The sequence below is a fragment of the Macaca mulatta genome, chromosome 10 (genome assembly GCF_049350105.2).
Source record: "Macaca mulatta isolate MMU2019108-1 chromosome 10, T2T-MMU8v2.0, whole genome shotgun sequence".
NCBI classification, from domain to species: Eukaryota; Metazoa; Chordata; class Mammalia; order Primates; family Cercopithecidae; genus Macaca; species Macaca mulatta.
In genome coordinates this window covers 32,810,571-32,830,229 of record NC_133415.1, presented here as the reverse complement: position 1 = coordinate 32,830,229, position 19,659 = coordinate 32,810,571, and the positions used below count along the sequence as shown (strand labels likewise).

At 60.7% G+C, this 19,659-nt stretch overlaps 1 protein-coding gene and 1 long non-coding RNA gene across 2 annotated transcripts in view; both read right to left on the bottom strand.

The window, feature by feature from the left end:
* Positions 1-726: 726 nt before the first annotated feature.
* On the bottom strand, positions 727-5,532 carry LOC144331988 (uncharacterized). The gene is made up of 2 exons (XR_013399646.1): positions 5,332-5,532; positions 727-2,394 (listed from the first exon to the last, which is right to left on the bottom strand). It is a non-coding gene; the product is annotated as an uncharacterized LOC144331988 (long non-coding RNA).
* A 1,242-nt stretch (positions 5,533-6,774) lies between these two features.
* The window catches only part of TXNRD2 (thioredoxin reductase 2), a 69,048-nt gene continuing 56,163 nt past the window's right edge, over positions 6,775-19,659 (bottom strand). Inside the window, 7 exon segments of the mRNA NM_001159499.2 lie at positions 6,775-7,059; positions 8,267-8,461; positions 9,322-9,419; positions 9,598-9,669; positions 11,389-11,481; positions 11,833-11,928; positions 14,524-14,660. Coding sequence (NP_001152971.1) covers positions 8,332-8,461; positions 9,322-9,419; positions 9,598-9,669; positions 11,389-11,481; positions 11,833-11,928; positions 14,524-14,660 — 626 coding nt within the window. The 3' untranslated portion in view covers positions 6,775-7,059; positions 8,267-8,331.

Sequence of the window (19,659 nt, the reverse complement as noted above, 5' to 3'; positions counted from 1 at the left end):
GAGCCACTGCGCCCTGTCAACCATGGACACTTAAAAACAGAAAACATAACATAAAGCCTTCAGGCCATGCTTGACAGCCATGCTTTGAGCACCTACTATGTGCCAGGTACCATGCTGGGGACAAAAATGTGAAGAAGGGAGGCTCCTGCAGGGCAAGAGAGAAAGACAGGCTTTAGAGTAATCAAGAAACAGCATTCTGTGGGAGCCCTGGGCGGGTGCCTCATCTTGCCAGCTGACAGGGAGAACTTCCTGGAGGGGGGCCTGTACGCTGAATCTTAACCAATGAGGGGGCATTAGCCAGGGCAGAAAGAGGAAGGCACAGCTTGGGGCTGAAGGAACAGCATGGGCAAAGGCACAGAGGCCAGACAAGGCGGGTGCGGGAAAAAGTCCCAGGCAGGAGTAAGAGCAGTGTCCCCACCCGCTGGGCGCCCCCACTGCAGCCGTCCGTGGGTGGGGTGGGATCAGAGCTTGTCTGAGCTGGTGAAGGCGGGACTCATCCCCGCTGTGTCTGGGCCTCCTGGTGCAGTCTTCCGCCCTGACATGCCTGGGCACCTGGGAGCTGACAGGTACGGTGCCTTTCCAGAGAGGTAAGGCACTGGATGGGAGACTCTGACCTGTAAAGAACTGGTTGATGGGAAGCGCCTGCTGCATTGATATGGCATCTCCGCCCCACCAAGGCTTTGAAAATCAAATACTCCCCAAGCTATGGAAACCCAACCACAGGCGGACTGTTAGGACTTTATTATTATAATCACTCGGCCCAATTCCAGCCACCGTGGGCAGAACAATGAGCCATTGAAGCCTTGCGGAGGTCTCGCCTCTCCCATGGGCAGGGACCCGGTGCTGAGGCCTTGGCAGGGAGGGTGGTGGCAGGCCTGTCCGCTACTGCACAGCCCGGGGGCCCGCTGGGGGTCCAGGCTTCGGTCTCCTCACTCATCGAGCGGGCGGCCTGAAGAGAACACATCCGGACGGTGCTGCACTCTCCTGACATTCTGTCCTACACTGTGACCCTTGTAGGTCAGGAGCTAACTCTGTCTGCTTCGGGGAGACCACGATGCAGAAGACACTGGCGCCCTTCGCAGTCCTCAGCATGCGCGGCCCCACCCACATCATCATAAACAGGGAGCCTGTGGGGTGCTCCCGCTCCGAGCTGGGGTGCCCAGTGTAGGGGTGGCCCTGGGAGCCCCAGCTGGGTCAGAGGTCAGCAGCCAGGGTAGAGGGCTAGGCACAGCTGGCTCCGCCCCCAGCTGCTGAGTTACAAGGCCACACCACCTCCTGCCTGTGGCTCCACTTGATTCTCAAGCATCTGGTGTATTTCATCATCAGTTATAAGCCAAAAAGATTCCAGTTTTAGTTAGGGGGAAAAAAAGTTCCATTCTGTGGAACCACAAGGCCCCATCATTGTCCCACGAAACCCTGGAGGCCAGGACCTCGCCAGGTTTCAGCCAGGTCTGCCCCACGCTTTGCTCCTGCTGCACCGGCACCGCTGGCTTTGCACCTCCTCTATGTCCTGAACACACGGTTTGTTGGGCCTGGATTTTCACTCCTGTGGGTGCCCAGCTCCCTGCCCTGCCCCCATGGGAGTCAGCTGCCAACCAAAAGGCACAGCGGGGGACGTTCTCTTCTGTCTCCCAGGAGCCTCTGCTTGTCCCCTCGCTGGGAAGTAAGGGAAGGCTCTGGGAACGCCAGCTTGGGTTTCGGGATTAGGGTAACCCGAGCACCATACACCACGTCAGGGCTGGGATCAGGCAGGCTCGGGCCTAAGATGCTTTGCTGGACCCCACAGATGGCCCCCTCGCTGTCCTCATAGGCACAGGGGGTTGGCCGGGGACCACGACAAGCAGGACTCCAGAACTCTCTGGTGGCAGGACCAGAGGTCAGGGAGATTTCAGGGAGTTAGGCTGGGCCTCGAGAGCAGGCATAGGGGAGGATGAGGGACAGGAGGGTGGTCAGTGTGTGGCAGGAGTGAGGTTCGACTGCACCTGCAGGAAAGCACCAAGGGCCCACGGGCACCAGGCCCAGGACTGAAGCTGCAGCCCTGACGGTTCCCGTGATCAAGTGGACAGGGATTAAGGAGCAGCGTCTGGAAAATGGGCCCACAGTCTTGCCTCTCTCTCCCAGAGTTGCCCGGAAGATCCATCCAGGGTGTTGACAGCAGCAATCAGTGGCATTCAGTGCATGGACCTGGCCGCAGGGCGTGGGCACCGTGTGGGTGGGTGTGGCGCCCCAATCCTCCACTCCTGGCCAGCGCAGGCAGTCTCGGCTGCTGTTGCCTGTATTCCCTGATGACCCGTAGTGCCAGCCTGAGCTGGATGCTGTCACCGCCTGACAGAGTGCAGGGTGTCTGCAGCAAGTCCTCAGCTCTTGACCAGACTTCACCCTGCATGGTGGATTCTGGGAACAGAAAGCCATGATGCCAGCCACGCCTGCCAGGCTTGGAAGTGGGCCCTGTGGCTGACGCTCAGGGAGCTGCTGCAGGTGAGACCCCAGGAGCTCCCTGGTGTCTGGGGCCCCATCCCTCCCACGCTCTGCCTCCCAGAACCCTGTCGGGGCTGCGTCACATCCGTTTCCTGGGTTATCAGTCTCATGGCAGCTCTTGCCTGTTGAATCTTCTGTCCAGTTATTTCCCAAGCCGAACATTCCAGGTTGTGGCTGGACAGGCCCTTGCCTGCCTGCCTCCCACTCTGAGCTCCTTCCTTCACTAGCCCATCTGAGGGGGCACCAGCAGCTTGGCTCCCCACAGCCGGCCCTGTGGGACCTGGTCTGGGCAGGGGCAAAGCAGAGCTGGGGTCTGCACAGCACTGGAGCACTGGATCCTGCCTGGAAGAGCACAGCCGAGAAACCCCAAGCACAGCGGGGAGCCCCTTCAGCCCGGGTGCAGAGGGACATGGGGGCATATGGAGCCAGTTCCTCCCTGCCTGCCTTCTGCTCGGGGTGGCAGCCAGGACACCAGCGTGTACCTGTTTGTTTATTTACGCCCCTGCCTGGTACAGGAAGGACCTCAGGCAGCTTGCAGGGCCATGCAGTGCCCAGCCAGAGAGCCCAGCTCGAAGATGGTGGCAGAGGAAGGAGACTAGGCCGGGCATAGAATGCTCCCGTGCCAGGCCCTGTTGAGCTCTGGACTTCCGCTGGGAGGGCTGGGGAGGGGAGGACCAGGGAGACAGAGGTGGGCTAGCCTAAGGACGCAGGCTGGGGGCCCATGGGAGGGGTCTTGTGTGCCAGTGGCCCTACCAGGACGGGTGTGGGGCTGCGGCCTGGGGCTCCATGGAAGCTCAGGGAGCGGGATCTGGAAGTCTCTCTCAGCAGCTGGCTGGCTCCCTGGCCCAGGCCCATCTGGATGGAGAGGCAGTTCAGAGGGAGTTGCTTCCTGATGGGGCTGGGGTTGGGCCCATGGAGGAACGTGCTTCTACCTCAATGGGCCCTGTGCCCGGGCCTTGATACCTGTAGGGGCTGTACCACCTGCCCTGGCCACTGGTGCTGGCCCGCTGGTCTTGGGTGTGCACCCCCTGCTGCTTCCTGCTCCAGAGTGTGGGGATCCCCGTGTCTGCCAGTGGATGACCTACACCGACCCTCATGGACCCTGACTAAGCCCAAGGGTGGGAAGTGGCGATGAGTGAGGGCAGGTGGGCAGAGGCCAGCAGGTCTCATCAGGCTGGGCGGGAGGAGCTCTTGCCCAGGGCAGGGGCACTCAGGGACTCTGGGGAGGAGAAGTGGCTCCCAGAGGGACACAGGGTGGGGCAGCAGCCTGGGACCGGGACCAGGAGGCTCAGGCAGCTCTGAGCTCTGGGAGGCAGGAGTAGCCCCCACCCACCAGCCCAACGCAGACACCAACACGCCTCTCACGCCACCCACTGGAGCCAGGTGCCAACGTGTGCTCTCTTGGGGAGAGACATGAGCATGGGGTGTGACGCCACTAGGATGGAGCCTCAACCCGAGGTGGCCCAGGCACCTGGAGCCTCAATAGGGCCTGCAGGGGTTAGTGTGGCCTCATGGCCCTGCCCCGGTGGGCACACTGCCCAGCCACCTCAGGGCATCCCTCATTACAAGTCTTGGGTCACCTCCAGTTCTTGCCCAGTGTGTGAGGGGTAGGTGGGGGCCTCAGGCCTGCCCCTGGGGCCTGCTTCAACCTGGGGAGGGGACCAGGGCCCAGGGCCCAGGTACTGGCGGCACCTCTGAGCTGCTGCGCTGGGGCTGGAGTGGCTGTGGGCCAGGTAAGGCAAGCAGGTGTCAGCCGAGGTGAGCTCATGTGCCAAGACCCTGTGGGAGGAGCCCAAACCTGAGGCCAGGAAACAGGTGCTCTCAACTGCAGCCCTGCCTGACACTGCTGCTCTCACAGGGGCAGCTCTGCCTGAGGGCCCAGCCAGCACTAAGGTCACCTCACGGCCAGGAGAGCAGGGCCGAGGCGCCCGATGGCTGTCACCTGAGGCTAGGGACAAGCGAGGCTGCAGCATGCTCAGGGAGGGGGGCTGCAGTCTGAGCATCTCAATCACCCCTCCCCTTGAGCTGATGACCCCTGCTGTACCCCCTGTTCCACTCCTCAGAGCCCTGCCAGGCCCTGCCCTCCCCTGCTGCCCTGCTCTGGCCCTGAAAGCCCTCCATAACTGTATGTCCCCTCCCCTGCATGTGGATCACCCAGGGGGCCTGGGAACTGCCCAGTGTCACTCGGGGGTGCTGGGGGCAGGAGAAGGTGACACTGCCCCATGTCAGAGTGGAGGGTGCAGCACAGGGGGTCCACTCAGCCTGGCTGGGCAGCACCCCCTGCCCACTCCTCCCCCTCCCACGTCTTTGCGAAATCTGGTGCCACAGCAGAAGTGTGCAGGATGTCGCCGCGGGTAATTGCAGGTTACACAGAACAATCTGAGGAATTAAAATCATATTTTCATTGCACCATAAAAACATGTGAAGGCGGGAAGGCGGCCCCGGGGCCAGGTGGAGAACACTCTGCTCTGGCTCCACCCTGTACTCCCTGGGCCGTCCCGGGGGAAACACAGGATCGAAACCACTATTGGCCCAGGACACTGGTCCCACACTGGGCAAGGGAGACTGGGAGAGCGGCCGCTTTGCCCACATTGCCCTGCTGGGCCTTGGTTCCTGCCCTGGCTGTGCAGCTGCCTGGGTGGGGGCTCTGGGCCAGTGTCCCACCAGAGTAGTGAGGTGTGGGGATGGCCAGTGCCTGTGGGGTCCCCTGGGCCTGGTCTGCAGCCAGGTGCCTGCCAGTTCAGCACCGGCCCTGAGAGGGCCTGGGGCAGCAGTGCTGGCCTGTTTGTGGCAGCTCTTTGCCTGCAGCACCCATTGCTTGTAAACTGCGCTGGACCCCTGCCTGCCACTTACCAGGAGAGTATGAGCCCCTGTGCAGCGGGAGCCCAAGGACCCATGGCTGCCTGGGATGTGTGCGGTGGACGTTTTGGTCCCTCCTAGGGGATGCGCAGGCCGGCTGAATGGGCCACACAGCGCGGGAGAGCTGAGGTCACAGAGAGCAGGTATGTGGTACACGGTGTGTTCCAGGAAGAAAGGGCACGCAGGGAAAACCACCTGGAGGGGCCAGTGGGGACACAGACGTGTGGGTGGCTCTCAGGCCCCCAGCAACAGGCACTCCTGGTCGGCTGGGCGGGCAGGGAGGCGAGAGGCCCTCCTGGCAGAGTGCCGCCCAGCGTGTACTGCGGGCTCCACACAGCTGCATCCTCTCCATCACCACAAAAGCACCAAGGCCATTTCAAGTTTTCCCTGTGCTCCCTGGCAGGGACTGATCCCAGGGCCGAGGAATCCACAGGCCCTCTGCCCCCTTCCTGGCTGCTGCCCAGAGCCACCCCCTAGAGCCCAGGCAGCAGGTGTAGGCCGACCTCCCGGCCTTGCGGTGCCCCCAAGGCAAAAAACTTGCAGGCCTAGAGGCAAGCCCCACCCACAGGATCCAGCCCAGGCATGCCACCAGCCGTGCGTTAAATGGGACATGGCTGATCAGGAGCTGCACTTGTGGGAGGGCCTGGCCCAGCACTTGGCATCTTAAGTGGGTGTCTGAGAGCTCACACGCACGCTTCACACGGCAAGTCGGGCTTCTGCAGGCCCATTAAGGCGCAAAGGCATTCCTCTGTGCGCTGACAAGCAGGGTCCCATCCAGGGCTCGGGGCCGGCAGACTAAGTGATGTTTTCTTAAGGAAGACACGCGATTAGCCACCGCTAAAGCCCCAGCACAATGCAGGGCCCGGCCGTGGCTGTCAGCGCTGTCTCTCGGCAGTGACTGACAGGCGCTCCCCAGCCCATCAAGCCTCAATGCACAGGATTAGCCTGACGCAGTCGACAAGCTGACTTGGAGGGCCACAGTGGAAACCGGCAAAGTGACTGACATCCAGGGACAGAGAGCCTCACACAGCCCTGCTACCTCCCATCATGGGCCCGCCCGTTGGCGGGCTGTTCCAGAACAAAGCCAGTGTCGCCGCCCCTCCCGAGAGCCTGCCTGGCGCTGGGCTGCCGTTCTTGCCTCAAGGTGCAGAGACCAGGCAGAGGGTCCCAGGAAAAACCCTCAGTGGGCGTCTTCAGGCCAGAGGCCAGACAGCTGTGGGGCAGGTGGGGTGGCTCTGCCTCCTGCCTAGGTGGGGTCCCCAGCACTGCAAGGCTGCTCCCCTCTGCCCAGGGCTGCTCGGAATTGTGCTCAGGAGTTCAAGGGGCCCCAGCGGACCCTGGGCTGCACATGATTTAAGAGGGGCCCGGTGACCTGGCCAGACCCCACCCACCTGGGCGATCCTGGGGGCCCGTCAGGGACACCACAGGCAGAGCACGTTTCAGAAAAAGCACCCTCTTTATTTGCACTGCAGAAATGCCAGGGGGCTCGGACATGGGTGCCCACAGGGTGGGTTTCCACCCAGGTCGTCATCATCTGGCAGCAGGAGCCTAGAAGGAGTGCCAGGCGGCAGAGGCTGAGAGGTGCAGGTGTGAGGTGGACAGTCCCCTGAGCCATCCCTGCGGGGCACACAGGCCACCTGTCCAGCACTTGTGCTCCACGCTGACCGTCTCACAGGCGCTCCAGGAGAGGGGTGAGGCCCTCCAAACCTGCCTGCAGCCATCCTGCCAACAACGGGAAGGTCAAGGCAGCCACCCACCCCTCCCATCAGCCTGGTCATGTCTCCCACTGCCACACCCAGGGACCCCCAAGGGAGAGACGGGTGAGAAACAAACCCTGCAGAGAGTGGCCCCACCCCAGGGCGATGCGTCACAGGGAGCAACGCAGTGCTACAAAAATATTTTGAAATGATAAAAATTTATAGCAGGCTCCTAACAAAACAGCTCTGGGAGGTGCAATGTTCTGATAAGAGTTTCCTCAGGATGCCCTTTGTTTATTCCTATCAAGCTCAGCCCCGCCGGGGGGAGGCAGCCACAGCGAAGCAGGGGGCCCTGAGTACCCCCAGAGAGGCCTCCCCAGAGCCCCTCAGCACCATGCGGACCCCAGAGCCTGTCCACAGGCATCTTCGGGGGAGCCCACTGCTCTGCCTGGTCTCCACCTCAGCCCCAGGGGAGAGATGGAGCCCAAACACCCCCAACCCCGGGACAGGCTGACAGCCGTGGGGGTGCCCCAGGTGGGCTGGATGGCACAGGCTGAGGGCCCACCCTGCCCCGGCCCCCGTCCTCAGCCCTGGCTGGAGGATGCACTGTCAGACCACGAGGCGAGAGGGCTCTGGCACAGGCATCCCTGGGGCAGAGGCCAGGAGCTCTCTCCAGTTTCTTCCTCCTGGGAAGAGGATGAACAACATGCCCCTGGCCAGCCTGACTCTGCAGAGCTGAAACAGAACCAAATGTGTGGGGCAGGCTGGGCAGGGCCGGCCATCACAGGGCAGCGCCTCCACCTTCTGGGAGGCAGGGAAACAAGCGGGCCCTGAACTCTGCAGGAGCCAGGTGGGAGGCCAGCTTCCCGACTGCAGCCGCCTGTGAAGCAGCAACTTGAGATGCCCGACTTCAGCCCGCCCCGGACACCCTCCACGCCAGCATCCGCCTGGGCCAGGCTCCTACGGATGAGCCCTGTTTCTTGAGACCTCTTGTGTGTGGGGAGCAGCTGTGGCCAGGCCGGGGTCTGGGGTTCCCGGGGAGGTTTGGGCCCTTGGGGACTTCTCCTCCTGCCTGTCACCAATGTGGCCTGGTTACAGGACGGAGCATCCCTGTTCTGGGTGGCGTGGCAGGTACAGCCTTGCTGTACACCTGGAGGGAGCCCATGGCCAGGGCTCCTGCACCCCTGCCATGTGCCCTGTCCTCAAACACAGAGCCGGCCCCACTTGCATACCTGGGTCTGGCCTCCGAGGAGCTGGCGGCGGGCGCACCGTGTGCCCTGGCCTGCAGGGATGGTGCTTACCCTCAGCAGCCTGTCACTGTGGGGTCCAGGCCTGAGCGCTTGGAGATGCGCAGCTTGACTACCTCCTCGGAGCATGTGGGATGGATACCCACGGTCCGCATCACCTGCGCGTAGGAGGCCCCACACCTGCACATATAGGGGATGGGGGAGGCAGGCGGGGGTCAGCACAGGGAGGGGGGTCCACAGCATCCCATCCCTGGGAAGAGGAGGGCCTCGGAGGCTGCTGGTCTCCTCACTGTCCCCTAACCCCCAGCCAGAAGCCAGGACCCCTGCCCACACCTGTGGGAGCCGTCCACCTCCCTCCCAGCAGATGCTCAGCGCTCATCTAGCCCACCTCCCACCCAGCCACGCCCTGGCTTGCCCTGGCCTGGCTTCCTGCTGTTCCATCCCCTGCCCCCAGGCACAGTCCTGCCTTAGGCCTCTGCTCTCTGCTTTACCCACAGACAGCGCATCCTGACCTCACCACACCACCGCCCCCCAGGCCCCACATCCAGCCAGCCACGTCTCTCAGGCCACGCACAATGTCCCAACCTCCAACTACCCCTGTCAACCCACCCAGAGCCTTTGCCACGGCTTCCTTTGACCCCGGGACGCCGAAAACACACAGCCTGAGCCCAAGACCCGGGCAATGGCCCCAGCTCCAGAAGACATGCAGCAGCCCTGGGGTGGCTCTCCAGGCACTGGCGCCCCGCTCATGGTGGCATGAGTGCTGGGCCGGGTGGGCGAGGGCCCCAGCAGCGACCCGGGGCCACAGTGGACACCTCGCCTGGCTCTGGCTGGCTCAACAGCATCTGGCTGGGGCAGAGCTGCCCCTTGTCTCCCTGAACCCGCCCTGTCTGAGGAGGGCCTGAGGAATCTCTGCTGCAAACCCGCGAAGGCCACATAAATGCAGCAAGAGAGGCAGCAGCTCTCCACTGCCGCACTGCTGGCACTCGAGGGACACCCGGCTGCGCATCGCATCACGGCCCGCATTCCTCGGGACTTACTTGATCCCCAGAGCAAATCCTTGAGTAACTTCGCCTGCGTTGGGGCCAAGGAAGTGCAGGCCCAGCACCAGCTGCGGGGGCTCCCTCAGGCACACCATCTGAAATCCGCACATCTCAGCTACCAGCCCAGGAGGGGGCTGGGTCACGTCCACCCTGCATCCACCCTGCACCCTGCCTGGGGGGCATGGCTGGGGCCAGCCCTTGGGTATTAGCCCTGCCGGGCTCTTTCCCACCCTCCCTCTCACCCTCAGCACCCTGGGCCACAGGGATGCTCACCTTTACATAACACTGGGATGCATCCCGTCCAGCCACCGTGAATTCCAGCGGTTTATAATGGGCGTGATAGACCTGGGGACAGGATACCACCCCTGGATCAGTGCTGGGACAAACAAACCTTGTGGCACCTGCAGCTCCCACAGGCTGCATGGGCAAGGCAGGGTCATGATGGGCAGGAACCATCCATCTCGCTTGAAGGTCTGGTCTGGGATGGGGAGGAGGGCTTGGCTGGCTACAGGCTGTGTGCAGGCAGCCAGTGGCTGGAGCCATGCTCTACAGGACAGACCCTCTCCCAAACAAGCCTGGGACCCCCGCAGACCATAGCAACAGAGCAGGCATCAGGCAACCCAAGCACCCAGGCTGGGCACAGCAAACCTGCGTGGATATAGCTCCCCCACAACCAACGGCGGAGGCAAGAATGGGTGAGCAGGCAACCACCCGGCTCCCTCGGGCACCCTGGTGCTCCCTTGGCCCTCACTGGAGCAAGGCCGCTGTGGCCACACCAGAGCCGGAGCTGTTGGACAAAGGCTTTCAGCACCCTTGAAGGGCTCGACAGCGTGTCCGGGGCTGCGGCCAAGTAAAAAATGAGCGGGGCCCTCACATGTGCTGCACAGCCATTATTAATTAATGGAACTTCAGAGAATATTGTTCTAACTAAGACAGAATTGAAAAGAAAACAAACAAAGAGTATTTGGCCATTCAACATCGTGAAACATAAAACAACATTATAAAATGCCAGGAACATATGTCCCAGCGCACTTGTGATGAATCAAACAAAAATAGCAAATAAAGTGCCTCGGGGAAGGCTGGCCTGTCAGGCCTGTCCTGTTGATGGAGAGGACTGGGGTGGAGGGGGAAGGGCCCAGCCCTGGAGCCCAGTGACTCATCCCCAAAGGCCCCAGGCCCCACCACCCAGGCCACAGGCTCCGGTTTCTCTGGGTGCCTGCAAGCTGCCGCGGCAGCAAGATGAAACCGCACCGAAGGCTTCCAGCTACCATGGCCCGGCAGGCTTCAGAGCCCCTGCATTCTTCCAGGCCACCCCAGAGCCACAGCCACCTGCCACAGCAGATCCCCAAAGCAGCCTTGCTCCATGAAAACCCCTTTCCTCCAGGGTGAGTGCCTGAGCCTGGAAGAAGCTGGAAGAGGATAGGTGTCAGGATGTGGTGGGGGGCGAGGGGTGGGGGGCTCTTGCCTGGGAGACAACCCGGGCAGTCCAGGAAGACGAGGTGTAGGGTGGTTAGGGGGTGGGGGTGGAAGCAGAGGTCGGAGGCCCCTGGGAGAAACCTTTCTGGGTCGAGTGAGATTCAAGTCCCTGCAAGGTGGGGACAGCACAGAGGCACCTTCGGGGCCCTGGTGCTTTCAGGGATAAGCAGCTGTGTGCTGGAGTGGGGCCGGCGCTCAGTTGACCTCAGCAGGGGAGCGGGTGGCACCATGGTGGTGACCCAGTTGGTGCTGGGCACCCCTACAGCATGGCTGGGGTGGGGCTGGGGGCTTCTGGGCCACAGGGCTTCTTGCCCTCAGAACAAGGCAGCCAAGGGCCTTCCCCTCACTGCTGTGACACGTGGTGGCAGAGACCAGAGGTACCTAAGCCCAGTCACCCCGAGGCTGCCAAAGCCCAGGCACCCCCGTTTCTGGGGCTGCTCCCAACGTGTCCCTTCCTGCTACACACAGCCACCGCTCAGGGCCCTGGAAAGGAGACCCTGGCGCCCTGTTCACAAGGCCTCCGCCCAGAGCGTGGAGTGAGGTCGCGGAGTCGCCACCGTCCTCAGCTGCACTGCTCCCAGGCCTCACCTCAACATGCTCCTGCCCGTGGCGAGCCACTGCCTCCTCCTCGGACAGCCCCACACAGCCATACTCCAGCGGGGTGAAGACAGTCGTGGGAACCTGAAAGCAGATCTGGAGTCAGGGAGGGCCCTTGGGCCCTGAAAATCGAAGGTCCCCATTGCATGTGACGCAAAGAGCAGTGATCACAGACCAGGCCCAGATGTGCCTGGAGCAGGCTGCAAGTACAGCAGGCGACCCACCTGCCCGCGCCTGCGCCACACTCTCAGAACGGAGCCCCACACACACGCTTGCACACACACGTGTGCACAACACCCCCGCATAAGCGCACACACATGCATGCCCACACCTACATGCAGACACACAGCGCACAAAAGCCCCTCACCCCAGAAGAGCTAGCCTCGAACTCGGCCTCTCCCGGGCTGCACGTGGCGTCCGCTAGATAGAACTCACATTGTCATAGTCCATCAGGTCTGAGGACCCGCCGAAGAGCCGCTGCACCAGGAGCCTCCCAGCCATGATAGCCGTGGGTGTCAGCTCAGGCCGCCCCTTGGGGAAGGCACAGCGGGGCGACGTCAGCACCATGTCCGGGGTTATATGCAGCCCCCATGCCACCACCCTTTGCCCCCCAAGTGGGCATCTCCCTTTAGAAAATCCCCAACACTGGCACCGAGTACGGTGACGTAAAGCCTCCCCCTGGAGCTCGTCCCCCTGCGGGGCATCCCAGGGACCTAGGTAGGTCACTCATTCTCCCGCTTGTTGCCCTCCACCCTGCCCTGGGAAAGGAGTCCGCTGCCGATGAGGCCGGCCGTGCCACCCTCACATGCTCAAGCCTTCTCTGCAAACCCCTTCTGCACGCTGCTGACCTCGGAGGGCTGCCTGATGACCAGGCTCAAAAGAGCCCTTGCTACCGTTTGCATTCACTGGAATCCCCGGCTGAAAAGGGACCCCAAAGCGTTCCACACACTCCCGACGTGCAGCTCGACTTGCACGTCACAGTCCACAACAAATTCCAAATCAGAACGTCGCTGTGCTGGAGAGCCCTCCGTCCCAGGGTGTCCCCGGCCTTGGGGGTTCCAGCACCGTCCTCTGGGATGGGCTGCCAATCACCTTGGCAGCAGGAAATGCAGATGTTGTTTGGCATTCCAGAAATGCGTAGAGATCCGTGGAGATAAACTCAGAGCGCAGCCTGCGCATTCCAGCAGGCCTGACTAACTGCGGAAACGTCCCGGCGGCGGCGCACAGCGCACAACATCTCATTAAACAATAGCCCCCGCCCCGCCCACAGGCTCTTCCCAACCGCTCAAGGGACCACTGGTTGGGTGTTAACTCTTTGGACTGTTCAGAATGACCTTTCCGAGTGGATTTAATGTTTAAATAAAGAACGCCTTTGTGTGTGCCATGCATTTCTGGCAAAACAGTTTGAAATGTTACAGTTTCCAACGCAGGAGCCTGGGAGCTACACACTTGCAGAGGGAAAACTCAGATTCCCAGACAGAAGGGAGGCTTCCTGCTATGCACAGAGATGCACGTGGCACTGTCTCAGGGTGCAGTGCTCACAGGATGCAACAGACCATGCAGTCAGAGACCACTGCACCTACATGGTCCAAGGCAGAGGCTGCGCTTGCAGAAATCACACTGAGCAGCTGAACCATCCAGCTAAGCAAGCTCGGGCTGCAGGCATGTGGCCGAGGCATGTGGAGTCACGTGCTCTGTCCACACAATCGGGACGGCTAGATGGGCCCTACAGGACCCTGCCGGGTCCGCCTGGAGCCTCAGAGTGTGACCTTATTTGGAAATAAGTTCTTTGCAGATATAATTAAAGTAAGGATGGAGATGAAGTCATCCTGGATTAGGGTGGACCCTAAATCCAATGACAGAGAAACTGTAAGAAGCAAATCAGGGCCCAGAGACACACCCAGGAGACTGTCACGTGATGATGAGGCAGAGAGAGGAGTGATACAGCCACAACCCGAGGGACGCCGGAGGTGTCCTACCCCAGAGGCTTCTGAGAGAGCCTGGCCCAGCTGACACTTTTTGAGATGGAGTCTCGCTGTCACCCAGGCTGGAGTGCAATGGCACGATCTTGGCTCATGGTAACCTCCACCTTCCTCCTCCCGAGTTCAAATGATTCTCCTGCCTCAGCCTCCCGGGTAGCTGGGATTACAGATACGTGCCACCACGCCTGGCTAATTTTTGTATTTTTTTAGTAGAGACGGTTTCACCATGTTGGCTAGGCTGGTCTTGAACTCCTGACCTCAAGTAATCTGCCTGCCTTGGCGTCCCAAAGTGCTGGGATTATAAGCATGAGACACCGCACCCAGTCCCAGCTGACACTTTGATTTCAGACTACTGCCCCCAAACGTGAGAGAATCCATGTCTGCTGTTCTGGGCCACCCGTGTGTGGTGATTTAGTTGTGCAGCCCCAGGACGCTGACACCAACAGGTCTCGCTACAAAGAAGCTCTCAGGGACACTCCAGAGCCACTCTCAGCAGCAGGCACTGGACACATGCAGGACAGGCAGAGCACTCCTGAGGCTGCCGGGGTGCAGCATCCCAAGACTGACCACCCAGGTGCCTTACTGGGGCCATGGGTAAGGAGGGCTCCAGAGCCCCCACCCAGGAAAGACTGGAGCTGATCTTCACAGCAGCAGCTGAGAGCAAAGGACCTGTCCCGGTGTGACACCCAGAGAGGCAAGCCAGAGGATACGAAGGTGGGGAGGGCGGGGCCAGGTGGGCCCAAACTGGACCTGCCTCAACCCTGTGGGGACAGGATGGCCCCAAGGCCATGTCCAGTGGTGGCATTTCTAAGCCTATGCCTCCAGCCTACCTGCCGGGGGTTGGGGCCTGCGTGCAGAACTGACCCATGCCCAGTTCCCAGCAGGCGTCCACTGCTGGTGCTTGCAGCTGTCTTTAGGCCTTCCACACTCCCGCCACAGAAAGGAAAGGAAAGGCAGAGAGCTGAGGCCCAAGTCCAGGTTGCCCCAGAACTCCAGACAGGCTGGCCCTGGGGTTTGACCCAGAGCCTCTGTGATCAGAGAAAGTGTTGTTTCTCTCCCACAGGACAGAAGCAGCCGGAGCCCAGCGAGCAGGGGTGGTGGGGCAGGCAGGGGCCGGGGCCTGGTCCCAGGACGCATGCCGTACCTCCACCACGTCACCAATGGCGTAGATGTGGGGCACAGAGGTGCCTTCCCGGGAGTCCACCAGGATCTTCTGAGTGTCGGGGCTAGTATCTACCCCAGCCTTCTCCAAATTCAGACTTCTGGTGTCTGGTACTCGACCTGAAGGAAATAGAGAGGGGGCTGAAAGGTCATCTTCAGTGGCTTTGACCTAGAGCTGTTGTATTTAAACTATTTCTCAGAATGTCCACTTACAGACCGGGTACGGTGGCTCATGCCTGTAATCCCAGCACTGTGGGAGGACGAGGTGGGCGGATCACCTGAGGTCAGGAGTTCGAGAACAGCCTGGCCAACATGATGAAACCCTGTCTCAGCCGGGCGCGATGGCTCACGTCTGTAATCCCAACACTTTGGGAGGCCGAGGCAAGTGGATCACCTGAGGTCTGGAGTTCAAAACCAGCCCGGCCAACATAGTGAAACCCCATCTCTACTAAAAATACAAAATTACCTAGGCATAGTGGTGCACACCTATAGTCCCAGCTACTCAGGAGACTGAATCGCTTGAACCCAGGAGGCGGAGGCTGCAGTGAGTTAAGATTGCACCATTGCGCTCCAGCCTGGGCGACAAGAGCAAAACTCTGTCTCAAAACAAACAAACAAACAAAAACAAAAACAGAAAAGTAAAGAAAAGAAACCCTGTCTCTACTAAAAATACAAAAATTAGCTGGGTGTGGTGGTGCGCACCTGTAGTCCCAGCTACTTGGGAGGGTGAGGTATGGGAATCACTTGAACCCGGGAGGTGGAGGTTGCAGTGAGCCAAGATCACACCACTGCACTCCAGCCTGGGTGAGAGAGTGAGACTCTGTCTCAAGAAAAAAGAATGTCCACTTAGAACCGGCCAAAAGTGAAGCACCAGCAGCGCAGAGGGGCTCCTGGCCTCTGCAGGAGGTGGCAGGCAGGTCTGAAACAGATGCTGGTCAGATGACAGCTGGCACAGGAGACAAGGCGGGGTGCCACCCGCGGAGACCAGTTGGCCTTAGACTGGTTCCTGGCATGCAGGAAAGGAAGAGGTACTTGCCAATGCTGGGGCTCCCTGACATCAAAGAGTGCTAAGTGTGGGATTCCAGAACCTTCCACATGCCCAGGCCTCAGTCCCTGCTGCAGGGCCACCAGCACAGTGCCAATGGCTCTGGTACTGACTTCATCCGGAGAAACCAGCCCTTCGTGGGGAGCTGCTGGCACCTGGCCTGCCTGGTCACCCTGCATCTGTCTGCAGCACTGCAGCCTGATACCATCAGGCAGTGAGACCGAGAGTCCAGAGGGGCCTCCTTTGAGGACACCTGCAGGCTCCCGATGGCCTCCTCCCTATCTGGACAGGCTGAAGAGGAGCCGGCCACACCCTGGACTGTACCCCAACAATGCTCAAGTCCTGAGTCTGGCCCTCTGCCCAGGTAGGGCCTGAAGGTCTCTCCCCATTAGGGGAAAGGAAGCCCCCCCAACCCACTAGCAGAGGGCCAAGTGAGCAGAGCTAGCAGCTGGGTCTCCCGCCTGCTCTGTGCTGCAGCCCCCCGTGGCTGCCTGGCACACAGCCCCAGCCTAGAGACCTCAGGGCCGAGGGGAGCTGAGCTAAGGGGCAGCGTCCTAACTACACCATGCCCATTCTAGGGGGCAGCTGGCTCAGCTGATCCTGCTCTTGGGTGCAAAGGTCAAGAGGGGCAGGGGAGGCCGGGCGCGGTGGCTCAAGCCTGTAATCCCAGCACTTTGGGAGGCCGAGACGGGTGGATCACGAGGTCAGGAGATCGAGACCATCCTGGCTAACACGGTGAAACCCCGTCTCTACTAAGAAATACAAAAAACTAGCCGGGCGAGGTGGCGGGCGCCTGTAGTCCCAGCTACTCAGGAGGCTGAGGCCGGAGAATGGCGTGAACCCGGGAGGCGGAGCTTGCAGTGAGCTGAGATCCGGCCACTGCACTCCAGCCTGGGCTACAGAGCGAGACTCCGTCTCAAAAAAACAAAAAAAAAGAGGGGCAGGGGATGGCCAGTCCAGGGGGTCAGCACAGCTGCCCCCTGCCAGTCTCCACATAGCCTGGGGCCCGGAGAGAGGGCACCGCATAGGCCTCTTCACAGCCCAAGGGCCAGCAGAGGTCCCTTCCTCCCCTAACTCAGATGGGTGTGGCTTTGCCAGGCCGGCGGGCGGCCACAGCAGCTTTTCCCTCCCAATCCCAGCTGCTCTCGGCTCCCAGGGGCTCAGGATGATCCACCGATGGCAAAGGCGGTTTGGCGTCAAAGGCATAGGACCCCTGCTCATTGTGGCTGCGACAAACCAGCTGCTGGCCGGCATGTGGGTGGCGCCCACCTAAGCATCTGGAAGCTGAAGCTCCCGTGAAAGGGAACCCTTAAGTCTCCAGCTGCCGTCCTGGGGCGGGAGTCAAAACATACAAACTTGGCTAAGCCGGCTTGCGGGAGGCTGGCTCCAGCCTCTGTGCTCTGCTCAGCCGCAGGAATTGGGTGCCGGGAGGGCTGGCACCGGCTGGGGATCAGCCCAGACACAGGGGATGCCAGCCCACATCAGAGGAAGGAGCTGGGCCCCATGGGCAGGGCTGGGGCACAAAGGAGGGGCCAAGGTCCCTGCAGGCAGGGGGCTCACGCCCAGCCCTCTGGTCCCTCCCCAACCTGGTGTCCAGCCCACCAGACCCAGTACTTCCTGGTGCCTGTGGGAATAGAACATCTGACGCTGCACCCACACTCTCCTCTGCATGCTTGCCTGGCTGGTCCCAGGAAGCCAAGGCACTCATCATGTTCCTCATGATAACTATGGCAACTATAGACCTTGCAGGTGCTGACCAAACCCTGTCCCCAGGTCTGAAGGAAATAAAGATAAATTTAAAAGTAGTCACAAGAGATAAGAGAGGCGTGGAATTAGGTGGCCCATCCAAAGCCGGGACTCTTCTGCACACGCTGTGTGGATCCCTCTGGGAAGTTGGTGGGAATGTGATGGAGCCACTAATGTGAAAAGCATGACAACAGGACAGGCTGGATGGCCAGGGGAGAGAGGGCTGCGTGGCACAGACACACCTGGCCCTGCAGGGACTCCATAGCCCATTAGGGAAGAACAGCAAAGGAAGAGTGAGTGGCCTGTGGCAGGTAGCAGGCTCAGCCCTGAGGAGGGCAGCCAAGGGCACAGTGGGGTAAGAAGCTGGGCCGGTGGGACGTGGCTGGGAGTGGGTGCAGGGAAGAGGCCTGTTCCACTTGGGTGGGGCCACGTCCCCAGCTGTGGCCAGCCCTGATGGCAGGACACCAAGCCCTGAGCCCCACTATGGGTCTTGCAAGCAAAGGACTGGGCAGTGGCCAGAGAAGGGCCAGATATCCCTGCTGGTGCTGGAGAGCCAGTCAGGTGTCCTAGGCCCCACTGGTTCAGGCCTGGAGCCCTGCAGGAGGGTGAACGACTCGTGCCAAGGTGGGGACCCAGTGGGGCCCGAATGGTGTGAGCAGCAGGATGCAGGCGGCTGTGCCCAGTCAGCTCCCCACCATTTCCCTCCTATGCCAGGATAAAGGCGCACCACTCAGGCCATTTGGGGAAAGAAGGGCGCCTGCACCAGTGTCTTTCGCCCCTGCATGTTGTGCTCTGAGCTTTCCCGGCTGTGCCTGCGGCCCACTGCAGGCCTCCCCATGGAGGGGCTCTGTGCTCCCTGCAGCTCCGTCCTCGCAGCCTTGGCTCTTGAGCGCCCAGTGCAGTGTTTGCCAAGTGCTGCTGAATGACCCCTCCTGAGGTAGGACATTTGGTGGCTCTCGAGTCTCTGATTCCTAGACACCACCAGGATGGAGACCTGGGGCACCAGCTCACCATGTGTCAGCTGAGTTCCTAGGGCAGATCCTCAGAAGAAGGGCAGCCAGCTGAGTGGGGGCTTCCGGGCGCAGGACACTCCTTAGACTCTGTTCCTTCCGGGGGCAGGCGGCGCACAGCGCTCTCTGTCATGCTGCTTTAATTTGCACTTCTTTGATGACTGGTAAGATGAAGTAATTTTTGGCCACGTGTTTATGAACCGTATTTCCTCTTTTGTAAATTGCCAGTTTCTGCCTTTTCTCATGCATTTATAGGCATCTTCACCATGTTCCTGCTTTGTAAGAGCTTATTACGTAATGGATACATAACACTCTGTCATATTTTCTGCAAACAACAAGGGCATTAAAATTCCAGGTACAGCTCTTCAGACTGCACTCATGAGCAGTCGTGGGCCACAGGATTCGTGGGCAGAGGAAGGGCGCCAGCTCTGTATTCCTTGTGCATGTGAAGCACGAGGGCTCATGGGCCTGCACGCTGTGGACTTACCCGGGCGGCACAGCTACATCAAGGGCACCTTGAAGGACATCCCCTTGCTGAGATGGTCTCCAGGATCCACACCAGTTTAAGCGGCAGACAGGGCTGTCCATCACCACCAAGGGCCTCCACATGGGCCAGTTTGTTTGTGTACTGTAGCAAGAGGGCCCAGCTGGGCGTCGGCAGTGTCCTCCCTGCAGGCACCACACCTGTACCATCAAGTGCTGCCTGGAGGAGAGGCTGGGACCAGGACTTATTGACCTGGGCCTTTGAGAACTACACCGCAGTCACCTCCCCTAGCCTGGAAACCAGGAAGACTCACATGAAGCTGCCCTCCAAGAGGATCATCTCAGCCAACAGAGCTGTGGTCGGCATGGGAGACAGAGGTGGCCAAACTGACCAGCCATCCTGAAGGCAGGCCATGCCCACTACATATAAGGCAAAGAGGAGCTGCTGACCGTGGTGCAGAGTATGGCCACAAGCCCTAAGGAACGTCCCTTCAGAGATGGCAACCACTGGCACGCTGGCAAACCTGCCACTGCAGAGATGCCTCTGCTGGTAGCAAACTGGGTCTCGTTGCTGCCCACTGGGCTTGGTTCAGACTTGGGGCTGATGGGCCCAACAGAGTTTGTCCTTCTGCCAAAAAAATAGTAATTCCAGGTACAAATGGACGTTCTCACTTCCTATGTATATGTGTGGCTGGCCCACAACACTGACACTCAGGAAGCACTGGGCTGAGCACCTCTGCAGCCCGGAGCTGCCTCCAGCCCCAGGCCCAGCAGTGCAGCACCCCTGATGCAGGACAGCCCATCTCCACATGTGGCCCTGGGAGTGCTAGGAGCA